Here is a 21,222-nt window from a genome sequence, read left to right as displayed (position 1 = left end):
TATGCAGGGCAGGGTCAATATTTTTAGTTGTTTAAAATACGGTTGGCATGATTCAGTCTTACTTATATGTACCAGGATGCGTATACACTTTTTTTGAAGTATAAACAAATCTTGGGCGTTTGTGCTATTTCCCCAAAGGATTACCCCATACCTTAACCACGCGTACCCATAGGCATAAAATGCAGCTAATGCAGTTTTCATGTCAGTGGTTCTTTTTAATTCTTTAAGTCCATATATAAATTTCGATAATTTATTTTTCGTTTTGTGTATATGATTTTTCCAATTTAAATGAGTGTCAATTTCTATACCTAAAAAAGTTAAACTGTCAACACATTCAATATTTATGTCATTATAGGAAAATTTGATATTTAATTCTGTTTTTTGATATGGTCTGAATTGAATTATTTTCGTCTTATTAAAATTTATTTCTAAATTATGAACATTCATCCATTTAATTATGTCATTAAGTAGATTATTTAATTTGTCATTTAAGTTAATGTCATTTGAAAAAGATAATAATAAAGAAATGTCATCCGCAAATAATACACAATATTCGTCAAGGATTTTCGGCAAGTCATTGATATAAATTAAAAACAGAATACACCCAAGAACGCTTCCTTGGGGTATTGAGTTAGTCATTTTTATTACGTCTGATCTAGTGTAGTTAATTTGTCCCGTTTTTTGATCACATTGTTCAATTTCAACATATTGTTCGCGATTTTCTAAATATGATTTAAACCACGCGTGTGGATTACTCCGTTTGTCTTCTGTTTCGGATTAAAAAAAAAGGTAAAGGTAATGTTCGATCGGGTCTTATAGGTAAGCTATTCATTCTTTTAAGATTTTTTCAATATAAGTCTCTCGTCAGTTACGCAGAAGTAAATGTTGTCACATGCAACATCCGTGCAACAGTCGAAGTCGTACTTTACGAGAACCAAAGCTGATCTGTGTCAAATATTGTCGTCCTAAGTCCTGTGGACCTGCATTGAAGCATAATGGGTCTAATCTCCAGATCTAAATAGATCCGTTATATCCCAGAATATAGTAAAACACAGTTATATAAATAAAAGCGAAAGTCTATAAATCAGTTATATAAATACGGTCATGCAAATGTATTTGTCAAATAATAGCATGAACTTTTTTTATTAAACTAATTATTTTATACAAAGAATTGTGTTTATAAGATCGAAATATATGAGTAGGTACCTTTTAGGATGTTATGTTACCTTTTGCTGACGACGATTGCCAGTGTGCAGAGAAACTCGATCGAGTTTATGCCACACTGATAAGTTTTTTAAGAATAGTTAAAAAAATGTATATTTATATTTAAATAAACAAATATACCATTTACCTAACATGTTTAATATAACATTATATTTCTAATGCCGGATATTAGACCATAAGAACGAATTTCGCGATAGGGCCGATTTAAGGAGGTCTAAAGTCTTATAAGGAGGCAGTCCTGGCTTTATAGTTATCCGTTAAATTAAACTGATGATGGATTCCTTACTTGTACATATTCATCACCATTCCCGGAGAGCAGTAGCCACACTGCGAGCCGTTGTTCTCAGCCAACTGCATCTGCAGCGGATGGTAGCCTTTCTCGCGGTTCCCGAGGCCCTCGATGGTGGTGATGTCCCAGTTCATGCATGATGATATGGATACCAAGCACTGGAATCACGTAAAATTATTAAATTACATTAAACGCAGTGTTTGGGACTACGAAGTAATCTTAATCGGGTCGCAGGGAATCGCTATAACTTGTTTTTTTACACGCTTTATATTAGCTTCACATGTAACTATGTATGTAAGAAAATCTTGGAATCTCTTCGCGTAGGATGAAATTTTGCACACGCTCTGAGTTCTGATGACAATAAGCTAGCTAGCTAGCTAGCTAAGAAACGTCATTATGTTCCAATATGGCGGACTGGCTGTTTGGAATCCACCCCCACGATATGGATATCAAATGAAAGGGTTTGCTATCAGAAATACAAAAAAAATATTATGTATTAACAATGGACATTTCTAGGTTGAATGTGACCGATCTCTTTTTCTGTTAAGAGCTTCCGTTGCGTGCACTGCATAATTGGTTATAGTTACGCAGAAACTATCTATGACGGAATTGTTAACTTTTAGAAGTTTAATTGTAACCTTCAAGGTTTTTTGATCAATTGGAAAGTGTGCGTTGGGATTTGTTAGAAGTTTTACAAAAAAATCCGCAACAATATGTTTATCTTTTAGGGATAACTCATTAATCTATTATAAGGATAATTCATATTTGTTCAAAAATAATGCACTGTTTGCAAAGGTGTTTTTATGACTATAATACAAAATTTCATCGAAATAAACACAAAATTAATTAAAATTGACCTTTACTTTATATTTGTTTTTAATGAATATTTTAGAAGATTTCTCATTTTTGAAGTAAAACCGGGGAAAAATAATACTCAAATAGCTAACTAAGCGCGAGACGCAGGCCGGCCGCTGGTAGCTCTGCCACAGACAACATAATAAGTAGAAGCTGCAAACTAATACTTTATAACTGCGCGAGTCGCGACTCAGATTTCCGTGCGCGAAGTCACAGGCGTCGGCTAGTTTTATTATATTAATAGCGGACGCCCGCGACTTCGTCCGCGTAAAATTATTTTTTCACAAATCCTTCGGAAACCATGATTTTTTCCGGGATGAAAAGTAGTACTAATCTAATTCCATTCCAAAGGAGATTGTCGTTTTTGGCCTCAGTAACTAACAGACATTAGATATATACATTAATTTTAAGACGTATAATTCAGATGTTAAAATTCAGCGGACACTAGCGGACAAAAAATATAATTAATTATTAAAGACTGTATTGACTACCATTTTCCTGTGAAAAAATCACAGATAGTAAAAATATTTCATTCATGAAAGTCTCTGTTCTTGTTTATTGTAAACTAGCGGATGCCGGTAACTGCGTTTACGAGTTCTGCGTTTTGTTTCTTTTAAGAAGCTAAGTAGTAAATTATTTTACATTATTTTTTATTATATTATTTACTTTAAACGTAAATATGTAAAAATAAACCTCATATCCTCAAAACGTCGTATCACAATCCCCAAAAAACGCAATCAAGTGACTGTGTATTAAACATAACAATTAATTCATGAAAACTAACTATACTTATACAAAATGTTTATTGCAAGTTTCCTAACACAACACAATATATTTACCGTTCTTCAAAAAAAAAAAAATAGAAACTTTCTGTTTAGTTTTGCCCGTCAGTCCGCTGTTTGTTGTTTAAATTAAAAATTATCGTCTCATGTAAAAATCTCTGCTAAGGTTTATTGTTGGCAGTAGAGTATTGTTCTTAGAAATAAATCATAGAAAATAAAAAAATATTCAATTTATGAAGATCGCTAATCGCTTTAGCGCTTGATTAATTGAGGTAAGGAAAACCAGCAAAGCGACAGTAGTGCTGACCGCTGCAAAGAAGGTACATACGGCAAAATATTTTATTTATATTGTTTCGAAGAATATCCCTAACACACCGACCCAAAAACTTACAAACTACTTTTTTATAATATTAGTATGTATATCTGTACTGTCAGTTGTCAATGGCACTATTTAGATGAAAAAATTCGTAGACGGAGAAGTAAATAGACAAGTTCTTACCCGACTACGGCGTAGCCAAAAGGAGAGGCAATGTTGATATTTCATTTATTTATTAATTTTATTTATTGATTATATTTGTTGATTCAAATTCGGAGGCAAAGCGTCTAGTGGGGCTTACGTATGATAATATTAGTATCTACATAGCATCCGTGGTTTGATAGTTTTTAATAAAAGCACAAAAATCATTAATAATAATTGACAATAAATGCCAAACTATTTTGGACCACCGATATTCCTGAAAAAGAGGTACGCGTCTTGTCTCCAAATTATATCGATTCAGTCTTCTTTACTTTAGTCTACTTTTTTTACTTCTGTCACACATAAGTCTTTTTCAACCAACTTCAAAAAAAGAGGAGGTTCTTAATTAATTCAATGTGTAAGTTTAATTTAATACAATAGCTACCTTGTGGTTGGGCTTATTAATTTTTATTGATGAGAACTTTCTGTCTAGCTGGGTTGTGACTGTCATCAGAAGTCTGATGATGAAGACAAAGGACAGATAGTGGAACTTCTCTACAGTTTACAATAGCTAACTTGTGATTATTTATTTTTTCAATAAACCAACTCGTGTTTTACACACATATAAATGTGTTATCGGTTTGAAAGCGGTTCCAAACCATAATCTATTTTATTAAGTTTTCTATCTGTCTATATAATTCTCTATCTTCGAGTCCGTATCGTCATCTGTGATTGATTAATTCATTATTTTTCATTGATGACAATAATCATTGACAAGGTATTGCCGGATTAGATAATTTTATGACATTCAAAATAGGTATTATGACAGTGGGGCGCTGAATGTATGGACGAGAGACATTGTCCTTTCAGAAAAAACACACACAAACTTTCGCCTTTAAAATATTAGTGTGATAGCGGACCCGGTCAAGGTTCGCTTTTACTAATGTGCACATCTTCCCTACCCCTTACCCTACTCCATACGTAAACCTACGAAGCGAAATGTCACTTACGGAGTTGATACTCTCGGGAGTCCGCCCCGGGCTCTTGACCACGCTGACGATGCAGGCGCCGCAGCCTCCCTCCAGACACATGTACTTCGTGCCCGTGAGCGCCAAGTCGTGCCGTATATATTCCAGTAACGTCTTGGTGGGGTATACTTCACTCCCAACTACAAACAGTAACAAGAATAATTAACGGAGGTCCTGGGTTCGATTCCCGGCTGGGCAGATTGAGATTTTCTTAATTTGTCCCGGTCTGGCTGGTGGGAAGCTTCGGCCGTGGCTAGTTACCACCCTGCCGGCAAAGACGTACCGCCAAGCGATTTAGCGTTCCGGTACGATGCCGTGTAGAAACCGAAAGGGGTGTGGATTTTCATCCTCCTCCCAACAAGTTAGCCCGCTTCCATCTTAGACTGCATCATCACTTACCATCAGGTGAGAGTGTAGTGAGTGTGTAGTAGTAGCTAACTTGTAAAGAATAAAAAAAAAAAAGACCAAGTGTGTGTCGGGCCACGCGCGGTGTAGGGTCCCGTAGAATAAATTAGCACTTTAAACCCATTATTTAATGCACAAAAATACCGATAACGATACCACATAATGGAATAGACGATAAAAAATTCATCCTCACTTTGCATATCGGGAATATATTTTTTTATAATGTTTTTACCGTTTTATAGATGAAATTAATATACATACCCATACCAAATTTCAGCTTTCTAGTTGTAATAGATTCTGAATTATCTTACTGACTGTAACTTTATCTTTTTAATTAACAACGGAATTAGTATGCAATTTTCGATTTCCAATTATTAGGTTTGGTCAATTCTTTAAATAGCAATTGCTACTTATCTGTTATAGTTTTCCTTGTAATTTCATTATATATAATACTCTCTTAATTTTGTTACGTACCTACAAGCAACCGTTTAGCCGGTAGAGGGTGGGGACATATTGACTCTAATAAAAATTAGCTCTTAAACGCTAAATATTCTACAATCGGATCCCTAAATCGAAAAATACTCGTCGAAGACCCCTCATATCTTTTAAAGACCTATATAACGATAACACTATGAAACATACGAGTAAAAAAAAATCATCCCCATTTTACACGTAGGGGAGGTATTAAGGGAGGAATAAAGTATTTTTCAACATCTTATTTTCTTTACAGCTTTCTAGTAATAATAGTCTCTGTCAGCCAGCGTTTAGACAAGTAAAGACCTCAATTTTTGTTAAACAATTTACTTCTCATTTAAGAAACTTTTTTTTATATTATGTATAACCTTAATTTCTGAGTTATTGATGATGATGAAAGGTTATAAAAATGCTATATAAATAACCCTTTCGATACATTTTTCTATAAGTTATTAATGAGATGTTCATATTTTAATGAGCTTTATTACCAGTTTTCAAGTTTTCCCAACTTCTGTCACTTTCAAATTTCGAGTTCACGCTAAAATTTTTTCACCTTAATATCATTGTAAAACGCATTACTCAGTATTTATTTATAAAAATAAAAGCTAGCTAGACGGCGGCTTCAACGATTTTCATGAAAATCGTTGAAGCCGCCTACTACATTCAGATTATATTTATACACAGATATATGGACAAGAATTGCTTGTAGGTATCAAAGTGAAAATTCCGCTGAAACGAATTTGATGAATTGGTCATTTTTATCGCAGGAAAATCCACGATACCATGGATTTGTGAAAAACAGATTTTTCCATTAAAGTTCGCTAGTAATTTTAAACTAACCACAGAACCAGTGAGACAAATGACGATATTATACGAGTAGGGTATAGATAAAATGTACGTACCACAGTGCTGAACACCGTTAACAGTAAAAGTGATTTTATCCATGTCTGGTTGTCTCGAGAGAGTCTGAGAGAGTGAGGGAAGACGCGGCGCCGCAGAAGATATCTCTCGCGCCGACAATAGCCAGCTCTGTTGGTTTAACTACTACTTCATGCGCGCGTGTTCGCCTGCAATATGTTATTCAAGTAGCGTAAAAAAAATGTTCATACTAGCTTAGGCCCACGTATATGAAAAATTCTTTCCAAGCAGTTCTTGTAGATGTGCCAAATTTCAGAATTATGCTGTTTTAAGAATTTTCCCCTCGTACTAGGTAAATAGTGTGTTAGAAGTGGATACGACAATAGATCAGCAGGCGGGAATTGAACCACCATCTCTCGGAGATGTGTCTGGACACTCTACCGTTGAGCTATTGAGGCTCAATTTATGAAGGATAAAAGTTCATCATACCATGTTCCTACCAGCGGCGGCCGTACAGGCCGATTCCCAAAGGGTTACCTTTTAAAAATCCATACATACATGTTCATTACTATTATGAATATAATATACGTATGAATGTACCTATAAGAAACCGGAGTTTGTATCAAGCGGTATGAATTTTCTTTTTTTTGGGACGGCTTACGTTTATCAAATTCCATCCTTCGCCACTGGTTCCTACCATAGGTAGGTACGGTAGCCAACCAAGGAGTTTGGACTGAAGTCTTTGGAAGGTAGCAGGGTTCAAGGTTCAAACGCTTATATATCCGTATAGGAATGACCTTTGCTATCGACAAGTCACGGGATCAAGATCTGTCATTCCCATAGATTTTTCTAGTTTGCGATCGTAGATAGAGATTCGACATGTCACTTGGCTACAGGGGCTAGCCGCTACCTTCCAAAACCAAACTCCATAATTTGCTACAGTACCTACTAAGCTACTTATGAGTCAACAAACTTCGAGTATATTTGCAGACATTCGGTAATTCTTCCCCATCCACTTTCACATCCCGCAACTTTTAAACGGCTCGACCGATTTTCATCAAATATCTAAGAACACTCGCACATAATTAGTCACCTTTAATATATAAAAATATAATTGAAATCGCTTCATCTGTTCGAGAGCTATGGTGCCACCGACAGATAGACATGTCAAATTTATAACACCCGTATTTTTGCGTCAGGGATTATTAAAATGACGTAGATCATGCTGTCATAGGCTCCTGCAAGTATAACGCGATGGATAGTAGCCACAGTGATTATATCATCATTTTGCAGTAGCGACAAGGATTCTATCGTCGTTTAAGTAGACACGGGGGTTTTACCATCAATTTGTTTAGAAGGAAACATCTTTCGTGTATGCTTAAAGGCTTACAAAGGCATTACTAGTAGACGTAGTAGATACTAACTTCCCCTACCCGTATGTTGTCCATGTTCAAACTAAACAATTCATGATCAATTATTATACCACACAACATTATCACGCAAAATAACTCACACGAAAGTAAATGTTATGTTGCGTAACATAGAACTAGTGGGAGTTTTCAATATTTTCATACTGTTACTATCGCGTTGACGTAAACGCGAATTTATATGGAATTGAAAAGGTTGTGCAGTAGTGCCACTAGATGGCGCTTTTTCAATTCCTTTCGTAAATTCGCGTTTACGTTAACGCGATAGTAACAGTATCAAACTGCCACTAGGCCCTCTGAACACAATTCATCTAACATCCTCTTATTTTTCAGTATCATAATAATTTTATACAAATACCCTCTTTTCATAATATTACAATTATATTATTAGTTAATTAATTAACACCACCCGTATTTGAGGAATTTATAACATCAAAGGATTGCATACGATATTACTTATCTTGGTTTTGGAATTTGACCTTGATTCTCTAAGTCAAAACTCAAAACTGGTTTGAAAGGACGTCTCTTGCGTAGCTAGCTAGCAATACAGTTTAGGAACACTTGAAGGCTGCGTGGGACACTGGGTAGTGACCCTGCTTTCTGCATCCACGGCCTTGGGTTCGATTCCCACAACTGGAACATATTTATGTGACGAGCATGAATGTTTTCCAGTGTTTGTGTGTTTATATATAATGTACATAATAAAATCAGATTTTTTTTTTCTTATTCTTTACTAGGTAGCCCATGACTACAATCTCACCTGATGGTAAGTGATATCTTGGTACTGATAATATAAGATACGCTTTGGGGCTAGATTGTGTTGTGTGCATTGTTTATTTATTGTTGCCAATTTGAGAAACTTTAGAGAAGTTCTAAATTTCATTTCCCATGAACCCACAGCCGTGAAAAGCAGGGTCACTACCAGCGGCGAAGAGTCTATACAGGCCGATTTCCGTCGAGTTACCTTTTAAAAATCCATACATACATATTCATTATTGTAATAAATGGATGTATGAGAAACCGGAGTTTGTATCAAGCGGTATGCATTTACTTTTCTTTGGGACGACTAACATTCGTTAAAACTTCATCCTTCGCCACTCAGTGCGCCACGAGACCATCAAAAACGTATTAAATACGTACTATACTTATGTTTACGAAATTTCATTCAAATCTATTTAACAGTTTTTTTTAATTAAATAACAAAAATCCAAATGCACAAACGTATAAACTTGCGCTTTTTTAATATAAGTACAGTTTGCATGTGTGTAATAATATATTTCCATGTGTATATCGCTATTGATTGGTGGTAATTCATGGAGGGGGTCTGTATGTGGAGGGGTTACTCATGGAAGGGGTACCCCCACCAGAGAACTTTCTTAGCAATGACAAACATTTATTGTATGCAAAATTTAGGAGTGGGGGTTGCTATTTACCTGAAGAAAACAAATTTTGTCTACCTACGTATATTTGGATAATGTAATAATAATAATTAACCTTATTGAATCATATTAATATACTTTGAAGTATATTTATCCAAGACATAAACGAGATGGCGATATTTCATAATTAAATAATAAGACTTTTACAATTTGCCTTTTATTGAATAGCATTATGTGGTAAGTTTTTGTTACAAAGTCTTTCTAGGAAAGGGTTGGTATGGTTGTCGATTAAATTGCAGGCACATAGAGCCTCAAGTAAATATGTTTTCAAGTCAAACTTCTATAATATAAGAACTAGAATATAACCTAGAATAAACTAGAGGGCTATGCGTGTCTTCTCATAAGTCCTGCGAAGAGCTATAATCTAATATTATGATTAACTTAAACTTTAATAAACAAAGTTTTTTTAATGATTTTAAACTTATTTCGTGGTTGTTCATTATGAATGTTATTTAAACGGGCACATACCACGATAAAACGACGAGATTTTTTTATCGTGGTATGTACCCGTTTAAATAACATTCATAAAGTTTTTTTAGGAATATTAGCCATGTTTTTAAACACAATTATTCTGAGACAATTTTTTTCATCTCTTTCCTATCAAGTTAAAGGACTGTAGCGCGAACAAGGTTTTTAACTGGGGTAGACTTTATAAGTACAAATTGCACAACACGGAAAAACTTCTCTCCTCCTATGAGAGGGGATATTATCTTAGACCTACGCTGCTCAATACAAGATGGTGGATTCCGGTGCATACTCTTCAAAGTCATCATCATCATCATTATCAGCCCACAGATGTCTACTGCCGGACATAGGCCTCGTGCATCATCACTTACCATCAGGTGGGATTGTAGTCAAGGGCTAACTTGTAGAGAATATAAAAAAAAGAATATTTGGTAGAAATCCAATAGACAAAGTACATAGATGGTGCTGCATAGTTTGTCTTTAAATTTCTTCTGCTTCATTAAATTCATAAAGCGCGGCGAACTATTGACTAATGCAACGAGATATCATCATCATCATCATCATCATATCAGCCGATGGTCGTCCACTGCAGGACATAGGCCTTTTGTAGGGACTTCCAAATATCACGATACTGAGCCACCTGCGTCCAGCGAATACCTGTGACTCGCTTGATATCGTCAGTGCACCTGGTGGGGGGTCGACCAACACTGCGTTTACTAGTGCGGGGTCGCCATTCCAGCACTTTGGGACCTCAACGTTCATCGGCTCTTCGGACTATGTGCCTCGCCCATAGCCTCTTCAGCTTCGCAACTCGTTGAGACATGGACGTATAGAATTTGTCTAGGACTTCGGTTTTCACTTCCATGAGATGTTGTACTGCACTATTTTACTTATACATTTTCAAGTTTTCTCATATAAAGCAGAATACCTTATCCCGGACCGCATGGTTCCGTACATACTTTGGTGAGTGTGCGCAAATTTTACACGATTTGCATCCACATTTCTAATTCGCACAGCAAAAACTTAGAATGTCCTTCCAGCGTTACAGCCTTCAACACAAATCTTCAAGGCAATCGCGCTCCAACTCAGCTTAACTTAACTTACTCCGCATTAATGCTTTTCATCAGGCTTAACTGTAGCCAATCGTGAGCCCATATTTTATAAAAAAAACAGACATAATTTGAAGTTCTGTTTAACATAACATATTTTATTCCAGTTTAGCTATGATTTCAGATTATCAAAGGAAGAGAATAAAAACAAAAATATATTCCTGTAAAATCAATATCTATTAGTAATTGCAACTCGATACTTCCACACGTTCCCGAAATATTCTCTTAACAGACAGACAGACGGACATATAACAATGTCAATAACAAAACTTATAAAGAACTAGCTAACGCCGCGCGGTTTCACCCGCGTGGTTCCCTTTCCCGTAAGAATACAGGGATAATACATATTCGATAAATGGGCTATCTAAAACTGAAAGAATTTTTCAAATTGGACCAGTAGTTCCTGAGATTAGCGCGTTCAATCAAACAAACAAACTCTTCAACTTTATAATATTAGTATAGATTTTGGTATAAAGACGCAAAGATCTGTTGGAAATTTGCGGTATCATCATAATCTGTTGTGTGTCTAATCTCTCCAAAAAGGAGATAATTGTAGGGAACTTAGAGCTTACACCGACCATGCTGCCGCAATGCGGGTTGGTGGGCTGATATTATTAGTCTCACGCCCTGTTCAACTTTTTATCAATTTACTAGCGGACCCGGTGAAGCTTTGCTTTGACTTGTGTGCACTAACTTCTTCCCTACCCTACCAAACTTCAACGCCTACCCTACTCTACCCTACCCAAAATTTCAAGTTGGATCAAACTGCACACCGTGTGAAAATTTAATTAAAATTGGTAGTTTATAAGTTTATCGCGCACAAACAACGTGACACGTAATTTATTTCGTTATCAACCCATACTCGGCTCACTGTTGAGCTCGAGTCTCCTCTCAGAATGAGAGGGGTTAGGCCAATAGTCCACCTCGCTGCAGGCCCAAAGCGGGTTGGCAAACGTCACATACGCAGAGAAGTAAGAAAATTATCTAGTATGCAGGTTTCCTAACTATTACCCCTATCATTTATGTAATTTATATATATTAAGATAATTATGGCACAGACTCTGACTTTCTTCCGCAAAAAAATACTTAGATGATTGTAATTATGTAAAAAATTTCCAAAGAGCTGTGCAAATACAATGTTTTTGGATAGCGACGAACAACAAGTGAGTGGTTGCAAGCACTTGTTCAAATTGTTCCAATTGTGTGCATAGAATTTAACATATTCAATTATTATGGAATACGTTTAAAGAAGTAGTGCAAATAATCACGTATTTGCTCTGACGGCAACTTGCAGGCTATGCAAATAGCGAATTTTACGCAGTTGGGTAGAAGCTGTGACCTTGAATGAGAACAATGAAAATGTCTCATAACATCCAATTTTTAAGACAGTGCGGACGTCCTATCGGTGGAAATTATGGAAGGCATTTTGCATTAATTGTCTTTTTTTGGTAGTGGCATAAATAAATCTAGTTAACTATATTATAATGTTAAAGAGTTTGTTTATTTGATTGAACGCGCTTATTTACTGATTACAATTGAATGTATTTGTGTTGGATAGTCTATTTATTGCAGAAGGCTATGATATAACCAATAGAGCGGAGAAAGAATAAAAAATGTGTCAAAAATATTCTATCCGTTTCTTCCGATGCGTGTTAAAATTAGGTACTAAAAACTTGTATAATGGAATTGTTCACCTTTAAAAGTTAAAAAAGAAACCCCGCGACGGCATAATATGTCCATGTTTGAAGGTGTTTCGTCGAGAGTTTCCACGGGGGAGTGCCGAAAATATAACTCTTTAAATCTTTTCAGCTGAAAGAGTAATGATCGCAGATACCGTTTCTACAAAATTAGCATACTCTTAATTCATATACAATTAAAAAAACTATCATCATATCATCAATATTTGCTGCCTTTTTGAGGAATAGGGAATTCCTCAAAAACCGGCAAATATTGCAGTGCCTCTATTACTGCAAGTATATCTATTTGAGCAGCGGGAGGTTCCTAAAAATAACCTGACATCTATTTCTAACTACCTGATTAGTCCAGTGGTAGGCGTGTATGGCTCCGGAACAAAAGAATTTGGGTTCGAGTCCTGGGTCGGTCTAGAAGTACTTACATACTGAGCTTTTCTTACAAAGTTTCAGTGAAAAAACAGCTCTGAGTCGAGTCGTTAGTGGTGTTTGCACCTTGAACTTCGAATAGCACGTTAAGCTATTGGTACCGGTCATTATCATTAGCACTTGGTAACATCAACCATGGGTGCTGCAGGATATTTGAGTGGTATAAACCTAAGCAACCGGTGGGAAGAGCTCCAGAATGAGGAATCTCCTCACAATATGGGCCGTCCCAAGAATCACTGCTTGATCCAGCAGTTAAGCGAAAGCATCTTATGGTGTTGGTCGGAGCTTATTAACCTTAGAGTTAAATATCGTTAAAATATATTCCTGCCAATCCGTATTCATTTTTCATTTTCATTGGAAAATAACTTAACACCAGGTGACGTTGCTCATTTTACCGCTAATCCTACTAATATTATAAACGCGAAAGTTTGTATGGATGTTTGGATGTATGTTTGTTTGGATGTTTGTAACGCCGCTACTACGTACGTAAAAACGTACTGCCAAGCGATTTAGCGTTCCGATACGATACCGTGTAGAAACCGAAAGGAGTGTGGATTTAAAAAGGCCGTAGGACCTACGGCCTTATGTGCTCTTCTAGGCACGTGGGTGTACGCTGCTGTTAAGATTTTTCTGGGCATGATCTGGGGTTCGAACCCTGGACTTCATTGTCCATAGAGCAACAACCTAACTACGGGACCAATGAGGCAGATGAGGTAATTGTTGCAATACCATTCGTATGAATAACAATATTATTCTCATTATATGACCTTGACAGCATAAAATTTTCTTTTATTGCTATGAAAAACAGATACTTTGTGTTAACTGCAAACTATATTAATTTCTATTTGTTCAGGTGGCGCGAAATTGTGCAATTTTCAACTTCTCTTTCACGTAGATATATAATAACTGCTGTTAATCATTTATGGATCTTTAATACATGGAATCTCTTTACGGGGATAGATAGATAGATATATAGATAGAGGTGATATAGGCTAAAGTATATCCCTGTATTCCTACAGGAACCTGAACTACGCGGGTGAAACCGCGTTTCATCTGCTAGTATTTCACTAAATTGAATTATAATTTACTAGCCCAGGCCCACCACTTCGTCCAGGCAAGTTAATCTTTTTCAACAAGTTAATAAAACAATCCTGTGCATAATACTAGAGAATAGAGATGTGGCAGCAATAAACTTAATATAAATATTTGGCATGTGGAGTCAATGATGTTAGAAGAAAAAAGAGGTAGATAAGTTACATAAACCACATTCGATGTTTACAACTGTCATACAAAAATTATTTCAGCGGCGTTGTCGCGATGATAGTGCGGTGATTGAGCTCAGGTTTGCTAATTAGACTCCGCGCAACGAAAGAAGTCCCGCAGCTATAACCAGAACTAAAATTGACAGCGCCTTACACAAATAACAATGAGCGCCACTTGACTCCTAAATGGCGACCGGTCGCCCATCGTATCCGTTACTAAACTAAGGGCAAAATATGTTTCGTGGCGCGGAGTAACTTGCGGCCCGCATATAACCTATCTACCTCTTGTTTCTTCTAACGTCATTGTGTGGAGTAATACACTGTTCGTTTTTCATCACATTTACGATTGAAATATTGACTGTCCATTTGTAAAGTTGTATTAGTAATGATGATGATGATGATGACAGATTCGTAGTGACTTTTCTCTTCCCAAAAGATATTTATCCTTTTGCGATAAAATTCGCCGTGAATCGCACCCCATTCGTTTAACGAAGTGACATAAAAGGGGTGGGTCGAATGGACCCCATAAATTAGGAGGATTTCTGCTGAACGCACCATAGATTTACCCATGCTACTGCCGATCTATGGAAATCGAATGGTTAATGGAAGATTCAGTATCTTTGGATGGCTTAGGTTGTTGTCTAAGCCCGACAACACATTTTTTAAATATTTATATTCCTTGGCGACGTGTGTTTAAGAAAATGATATTGAGTAGGTATTCCAATTATGTACTAGATTGACGTGTAGAGATATTCTCCATTTACCAGCAACTTGGATTTGTACTCAATGACTTACAGACAGATAGAGAGATAAAAAATAAAGAATACTTTTGGCTTTAGTATTGAGCGATTTCGCTATGGAGAGCATTATATATAGCTAATCAGGAACTACTGGTCCAATTTGAATAATAATTTCAGTGATAGATAGTCCATTTATCGAGGAAGGCTTTAGGCTATATTATATTGTCTAAAAATAAGGGATCCTTTCTGAAACTCCAATAATGTAACCCAAGGTTAAAGTTTTGTTTACATCGCGTGCGCTGCAAAAACTATTGATGTTAGAATAAAATAATGTACTACAACTTTGCAGCACACATTATTTTCTACAAAAAGTGTCGCAACAGCATATATCTATCTTCTATATTTTAGCAGGTACCTTTTGTACTTGAAAAATCTTGCGAAAATATAAATAGAAGGGTGTGAAATAATAGTTGAAAGTTTACATCGATTTTCACGCGGATAAAGTCACGGGCGTCCGCTAGTATAATTTAATGCTCTCCAACAAACAAAATCTTATTATCTTCAATGTACAGAATTTGACCTGTTACAATTTTATTATAAGTAAGTATATGTAGATAGATTGTAAGCAGTAAAATATGAACTATTTTCGCACTGCAAAAAGTTTTAATACTGATTTACAAAATATGACAACTTCGGAAAGAAAAATAAAAAGACAGAAGTCAATCGAAATGTCAATACAACGATGCTAAGACGTGCATATTTCTTAGGTTTATTATTTTTATGTGTTAATATATCTTTTTGCTACGAACGTATATCAATCGATGAGCTAAACTCAAACCATTATAGGAAAAATAGAGCTGACGGAAGAAAATCGAGAAGAAAACTTAACAATAACCATCAAGCCCAAATCGATGTGGCGAGCTTCATTCAAAGTCCTGATATATTTTCCATAGATGAAATTCAACCTTATGGCCAGTATGATCAAAAAATCGCATATCAAGGAATAGATTACGATGCCAACGAGCCATATGCATATAATAACGATTTACAAAAAGATACTAGAGAATATCAAAATTTAAACATGGATAAAATTCCTGAAGCTAATATAATAAATTTAAAACCCTCAGTTCCCCAGCAATTGAATGAAAAAAGGCACGAAAAACGTTTTCCGGCAATCGAACAATACAAAATAGGAGATTTTAAACAGTTTAAATCACCACATAATTCTAAAATAGAACGCAGTTCGCAACCAGAAAAGAAATGGTAAGCAGTTGAAAATTTCTTTATTTTTTAAATTTTTTTGAAATGCTCCTGTCGATAATTTTTTTAACTTTTAATTTCAGCGCTTTGAAGAATATGAAATTTCCGTTTTTTTCCCATAAAAAAACCAAAACTGTAAAGCCAAAAACTGAAAAGAAAAGAAGGTTATTTGGTTTGAGAAAATCAAAAAAGCAAAGCTCGAGTACAACAAAATTACCCATACAGTACACGTACATAAATAGAGAAAGAGTTACTGAGGCTACACCGAATATTAATAAAATTATCAAAAGGTCTTACTTTGAAAGTTTGTGCCCTGCGTGTAAACAGAAGTTCTCTAAAAAAAGTAATTTAGATGTAAACAGACATAGAATCCAAGCTAACAATAACATAATACACAACAGCCGACAATATTTTCAAAGTAAAAGTCAAAATCCAAAAATAGAGAATGATAAGCAATGTAACTCTGAAATAAAATCAAACGGCTTAGACAGCCAAGGAAAGCCAGCTATATTCGAAGAAACTTTTAACAGTCGTAGGTGGAAGAGGGATGATGATAAGCAAAAGAAGGAATCAAAAGTTGCGGAATATTTAGAAAATATTAAGTAGGCTTAATTATGATAGTTGATCGCTTATTGCGGCAAATTCACGAAAAATGCAAGTAACTATGAAATATTATTACAATAATCTGAAATTTTGTATAATTATTGTATTCTTTGCATATAAATAGATGTGAATTCAGCGGCAGTATGCGATGAACTTATGTAAGTTTTTGAATCTAGCTGTACAATATTAATAGTGGAAGAATTTGTTTTAGAATTAAACATGATTATCTTATTTAGTAATAATGTATTTGTTTATTGAACTTTTGCCTTATAAAGTGTATGTAAGTCGCCGTTATCATCGTAGTCATCATCGTCTTCATCCATTTATGTTAAGTCACAGGGCTAAATCTCCTACATGCAACGGGATTCGGAGTTTACGCAACACCGCTCCAATGTGATTTGGGGTCCCAAGGTGCTGGTCGAACCCGCATAAGGTGGACCGATGACATCAAGTGGGTTACGGGGAGCCGCTGGATACTGGCGGCTGGAGTCAAGTCCTTGCAGAGGTCCATGTCCAGCAGTGGACGTCCATCGGCTAATAATGATCATGATTGGCTATTTATATCATACAGAACAGAACCAAAAGTCTAATTCTAGTCTATTCTAAATAAAAAACTAATTCTCCGAGGCAAAAACTTTTAAAATTTCAATGTGTCATCCAGAGTAAAATCTATTTCCATTCCAAGTTTTAGTTAAATCGCTTACTGAAGCGATTTGGCTAAAACTACTTAATATTATTAAGGCGAAAGTTTGTGTGCGTGTATAACTACTGAGTTATACACGCACACAAACTTTCGCCTTTATAATATTAACGTGATTCAGATCTCAGCCGGGCAGGGCAGGGGTAGGGTAGGGGTAGGGCAGGGGTAGGGTAGGGGTAGAGGTAAAGAAGGGTAGAGTAGGGATAGAGAACAAGTGCACTTATGTCAAAACGAAGCTTGACCGGGTCCGCTAGTATGATAGATACTATAGATACCTACTACAAACCACCGCAAAAAACAATCACCAAACAAAACAATGCCAACAGAAAACAGATAAATAATATGCACAAAAAAACCAAATATTATCAAATTTACGTTTATTTCGGACTATTAATATACCTAATGCCAATTTATAAGATATATACAAATGGGTTGACAAGTCTTTCCCTCCGTTTATCCACCGGGGATATTATATCCACCGACGTGCCCATGCGCGGTGAGTGGATAAAACGAGTGTGGGGGATAAACGTTTTATCCTCTCCCCGTGGATAAATTTCTCCCTTGCCCGTGCTAGCCCTGCAGAAAAGAAAATAATAGCAATAGTCAAGGGTTCTGCAAAATTATCCGCGTCATCGTCCCCCCGATAGCGTATCAAGTCGCTACATTTGTCACTACACTGTACCTATTCAAGTCTTTAAAGTACCTAATAATTTTCGTACATGGGAAATGACGGTGAAGAGAAATGCGATTCACTTTGTACAGACAGACAGATATATGGCAGCAGTTCCTGTCTTCTGTACATGAACATGTTATATCTGTATCTATTTGTCAAATGAAAACGGATGTTTTTCGTGTCCGTTACTCGATGTTAGTTTCGCGGCCGAGTTAGAACTTGTGTGGGATGTGAACATATGTGGCCATTTCTTTTAGTTATAGCTGATGGAACAAGCATAGTTTACTTGATGTAAGGTAATAACTGCACCGCAATAGTAAGCACAGTGTTGGTCGACCCCCCACCAGGTGGACTGATGACAACAAGCGAGTCTCAGAGATTCACAGGTGACTCAGTATCGTGATGTTTTGAAGTTCCTACAAAAGGCCTATGCTCTGCATTAAACGTCCATCGACTGATATGATGAATGTAATAAACTATTGCCTATAACAGAGCAACACTTTACGGGGCATGCAAAAAACACGCCCTGGAACTTTGGGCCTTGCAACATGAGACATAGTTACTCGTAGGTGTTAATTATCATGTACCTTCCACTTCAGAGTATTTTAAAAGGCTTAGGATAGGTTTTTCAAGTTTTCAAACGAACTTATATAAGTAAGCATTACTTATACATGTATGAGTCATACGTGTTCCAATAATATTATGTATTTTTAAAACATTTATCTAAATTGCAATTTTGCTTGAGTCAAATCTTGCAAATAATACGGGAACTTAAATTATACCTTTTTAACGTGGGGAAATCCTCAAAGTTACCTTCTTGCCAAAGAGAAGCAAGAAAGTTATGTCAGACTCCAACCGTATAAAACCTCATGGATTTCAATCTCATTGCTTGATGACTGGGCCACGAGTACTGCCACACCCTCCGCAACCTAATTGAATTGGTCCAGGTTTGGCTAGTGGGAGGTTTCGGCCGTGGCTAGTTACCACCCTACCGGCAAAAACGTACCACCAAGCGATTCAGCGTTCCGGTACGCTGTCGTGTAGAAACCGAAAGGGGTGTGGATTTTCAGGTTTTTTTTACCAAGTAAACCAAGCCGGCGTCCAACTTTCCTACGGTTGATAGGATGACATTCCACGTCAACCTCTCAATCCCTCCTCCGCCTCTATGTGATATCATAATCTTAAAGAAGGAAATCATCGCTTTCCAGAACCTTAAACCTGATAAGAAAACAGTTTTGGCCTTAAAATGTGTCTTTGTTATTTTCTACTATACTTACTTCAATCTATGGTTTTTATATTACCAAGCGCAACCCTGAAAATACCAGCAAAAAATGCAAGAATTTACTCCTCTCCTTAATATTTCTTCAGCGTACAAAAACTCTTGAAAGTTTGGAACATTCAGAAGCAATACTTTAAAAGCCTTTTGTGAATTGTGGCTTTGAGATGAAAAATTTGGTTGGCCACTCCTTTCTCACACATACCTGATGTTTTAGTAGCAAGTTTTGTCAAGAAAATGTTGCTCAATATTCATAAACCATTATATTAATAGCCTACTATAATTTATTACTACCTCTTTCAGTAAATAGCCTCGATCACGAGGTCTGGCTTTCCTTCATCTAAGAAATTTTCAGTAAAAAGTTTTCGGCCCGGAGTTGGGAAGTCGATGGTGATAAACCGTGCCTTGGAGAGTACGTTAAGCCGCCGATCCCGGTCATTATCATTAATATTATCGCCCTAAGCCCGCCAATCCGCATTGGAGCAGTGTGGTGGGTGTAGCCCAATGTACACTCTACTGTAAGGAGGGAAGTCTGGCCCTGGGCAGTTAAGTTAATAGGCTGGTTATGATGATGATGATGAGTAATGGGCCAGGATTTGGTATGGGTAACGATCACTAACGGAAAACAATGTAATCGGGCTAAACATCACTATTTTTCTACTTTTCCGGACTATATGCACAAGGTACGAGTAGGCGGCATTAGGATTGGGTTCTAGGAATCATTACTTTTTAATTAATCTTTTAACTTTTTTAAATTTAGTCGACGAGATCAAATCTAGGATTTCAAAAAACAGGATAATCCGAGATTTGAGACCTGACATGAGATTCTGTTAACCGTAGTACTGTTGAGTTTTCAATATTTAAGAATATAAATTTTAGGTATCTAAGCTATTTTTAATTCAATTTTTTTGTTCCAAAACGTATGGATTGGGAGGATAAATGCTTAAAGAATCCTGTTATAAAAGTACACTCAACCTACACTAAATGAGTATTTGTTATTTGTGGAGGCCATGTTATTTCAATACCACTAACTTATCCATGTATAAGTAACTTAGCAGACATCCTGCGGTTTCACCTGCGAAGTTCCCGTTTCCGTGTGAATAGCTGGTACGGGGATAAAAATGTATGAAAATGTATCTTTCTATTGTTGAAAGAATTTTCAAAATCGGTTTTGTAGATCTAGAGGTTACCCCCTACAACCTTACAAACTTTACATACTAGTATAGACTCTACATATTAGTATAGACTGTTTGTATATTATATCCATTGTTTGATTAATATTTCATCATCAAGCTTTGAACAAGAACTATTGGCCTAGGTGTGTAGTATGCACGGGCTCTAAGAATAACATCGGCACGCTCTACATATTTGCTGAGCGAATGATCCCTTCGTAGGGCCGGAATGTACGGCAATGTTTGCGCGCCCATTATGCTAAATATTCCTATGTTAGTGCCGTTTAAAGTATGCGCGGGCCTTTATAAGATACCCACTTTACATACCGCCTGCGTGGGTATTCGCTTTTCAATTCTACTTTGGCAGTCTATGGATAACGGGAATTTAATGGTATTTTTTCTAGTGCTGAACTAAGATCAAGGGATCGATCTTCACCCATCTGATTGCCAGGTAGTAAGTAAAATCAAAAAGTTATTTTCGCCTATTATATATACAGTTCATGGTTTTTATAAATAAAAAAATAAAAATAAAATTTTTCAGATTCCTTTGTTGAATTAATTAGGTGGAAATAAAAAATAATATGTGCAACATAGGCAAAATACA

At 36.2% G+C, this 21,222-nt stretch overlaps 1 protein-coding gene across 1 annotated transcript in view; it reads right to left on the bottom strand.

The window, feature by feature from the left end:
• Positions 1–1,506: 1,506 nt before the first annotated feature.
• LOC112054762 (uncharacterized) overlaps positions 1,507–21,222 on the bottom strand; it is a 58,467-nt gene continuing 38,751 nt past the window's right edge. The window contains exons 3-4 of the mRNA XM_052886117.1: positions 4,618–4,775; positions 1,507–1,671 (exon numbers count right to left, since the gene is read on the bottom strand). Coding sequence (XP_052742077.1) covers positions 1,507–1,671; positions 4,618–4,775 — 323 coding nt within the window. The remainder of the gene's footprint in view (positions 1,672–4,617; positions 4,776–21,222) is intronic.

The sequence above is a fragment of the Bicyclus anynana genome, chromosome 16 (assembly GCF_947172395.1).
Source record: "Bicyclus anynana chromosome 16, ilBicAnyn1.1, whole genome shotgun sequence".
NCBI classification, from domain to species: domain Eukaryota; kingdom Metazoa; phylum Arthropoda; class Insecta; order Lepidoptera; family Nymphalidae; genus Bicyclus; species Bicyclus anynana.
This window is presented reverse-complemented; position numbering and strand designations above follow the sequence as displayed.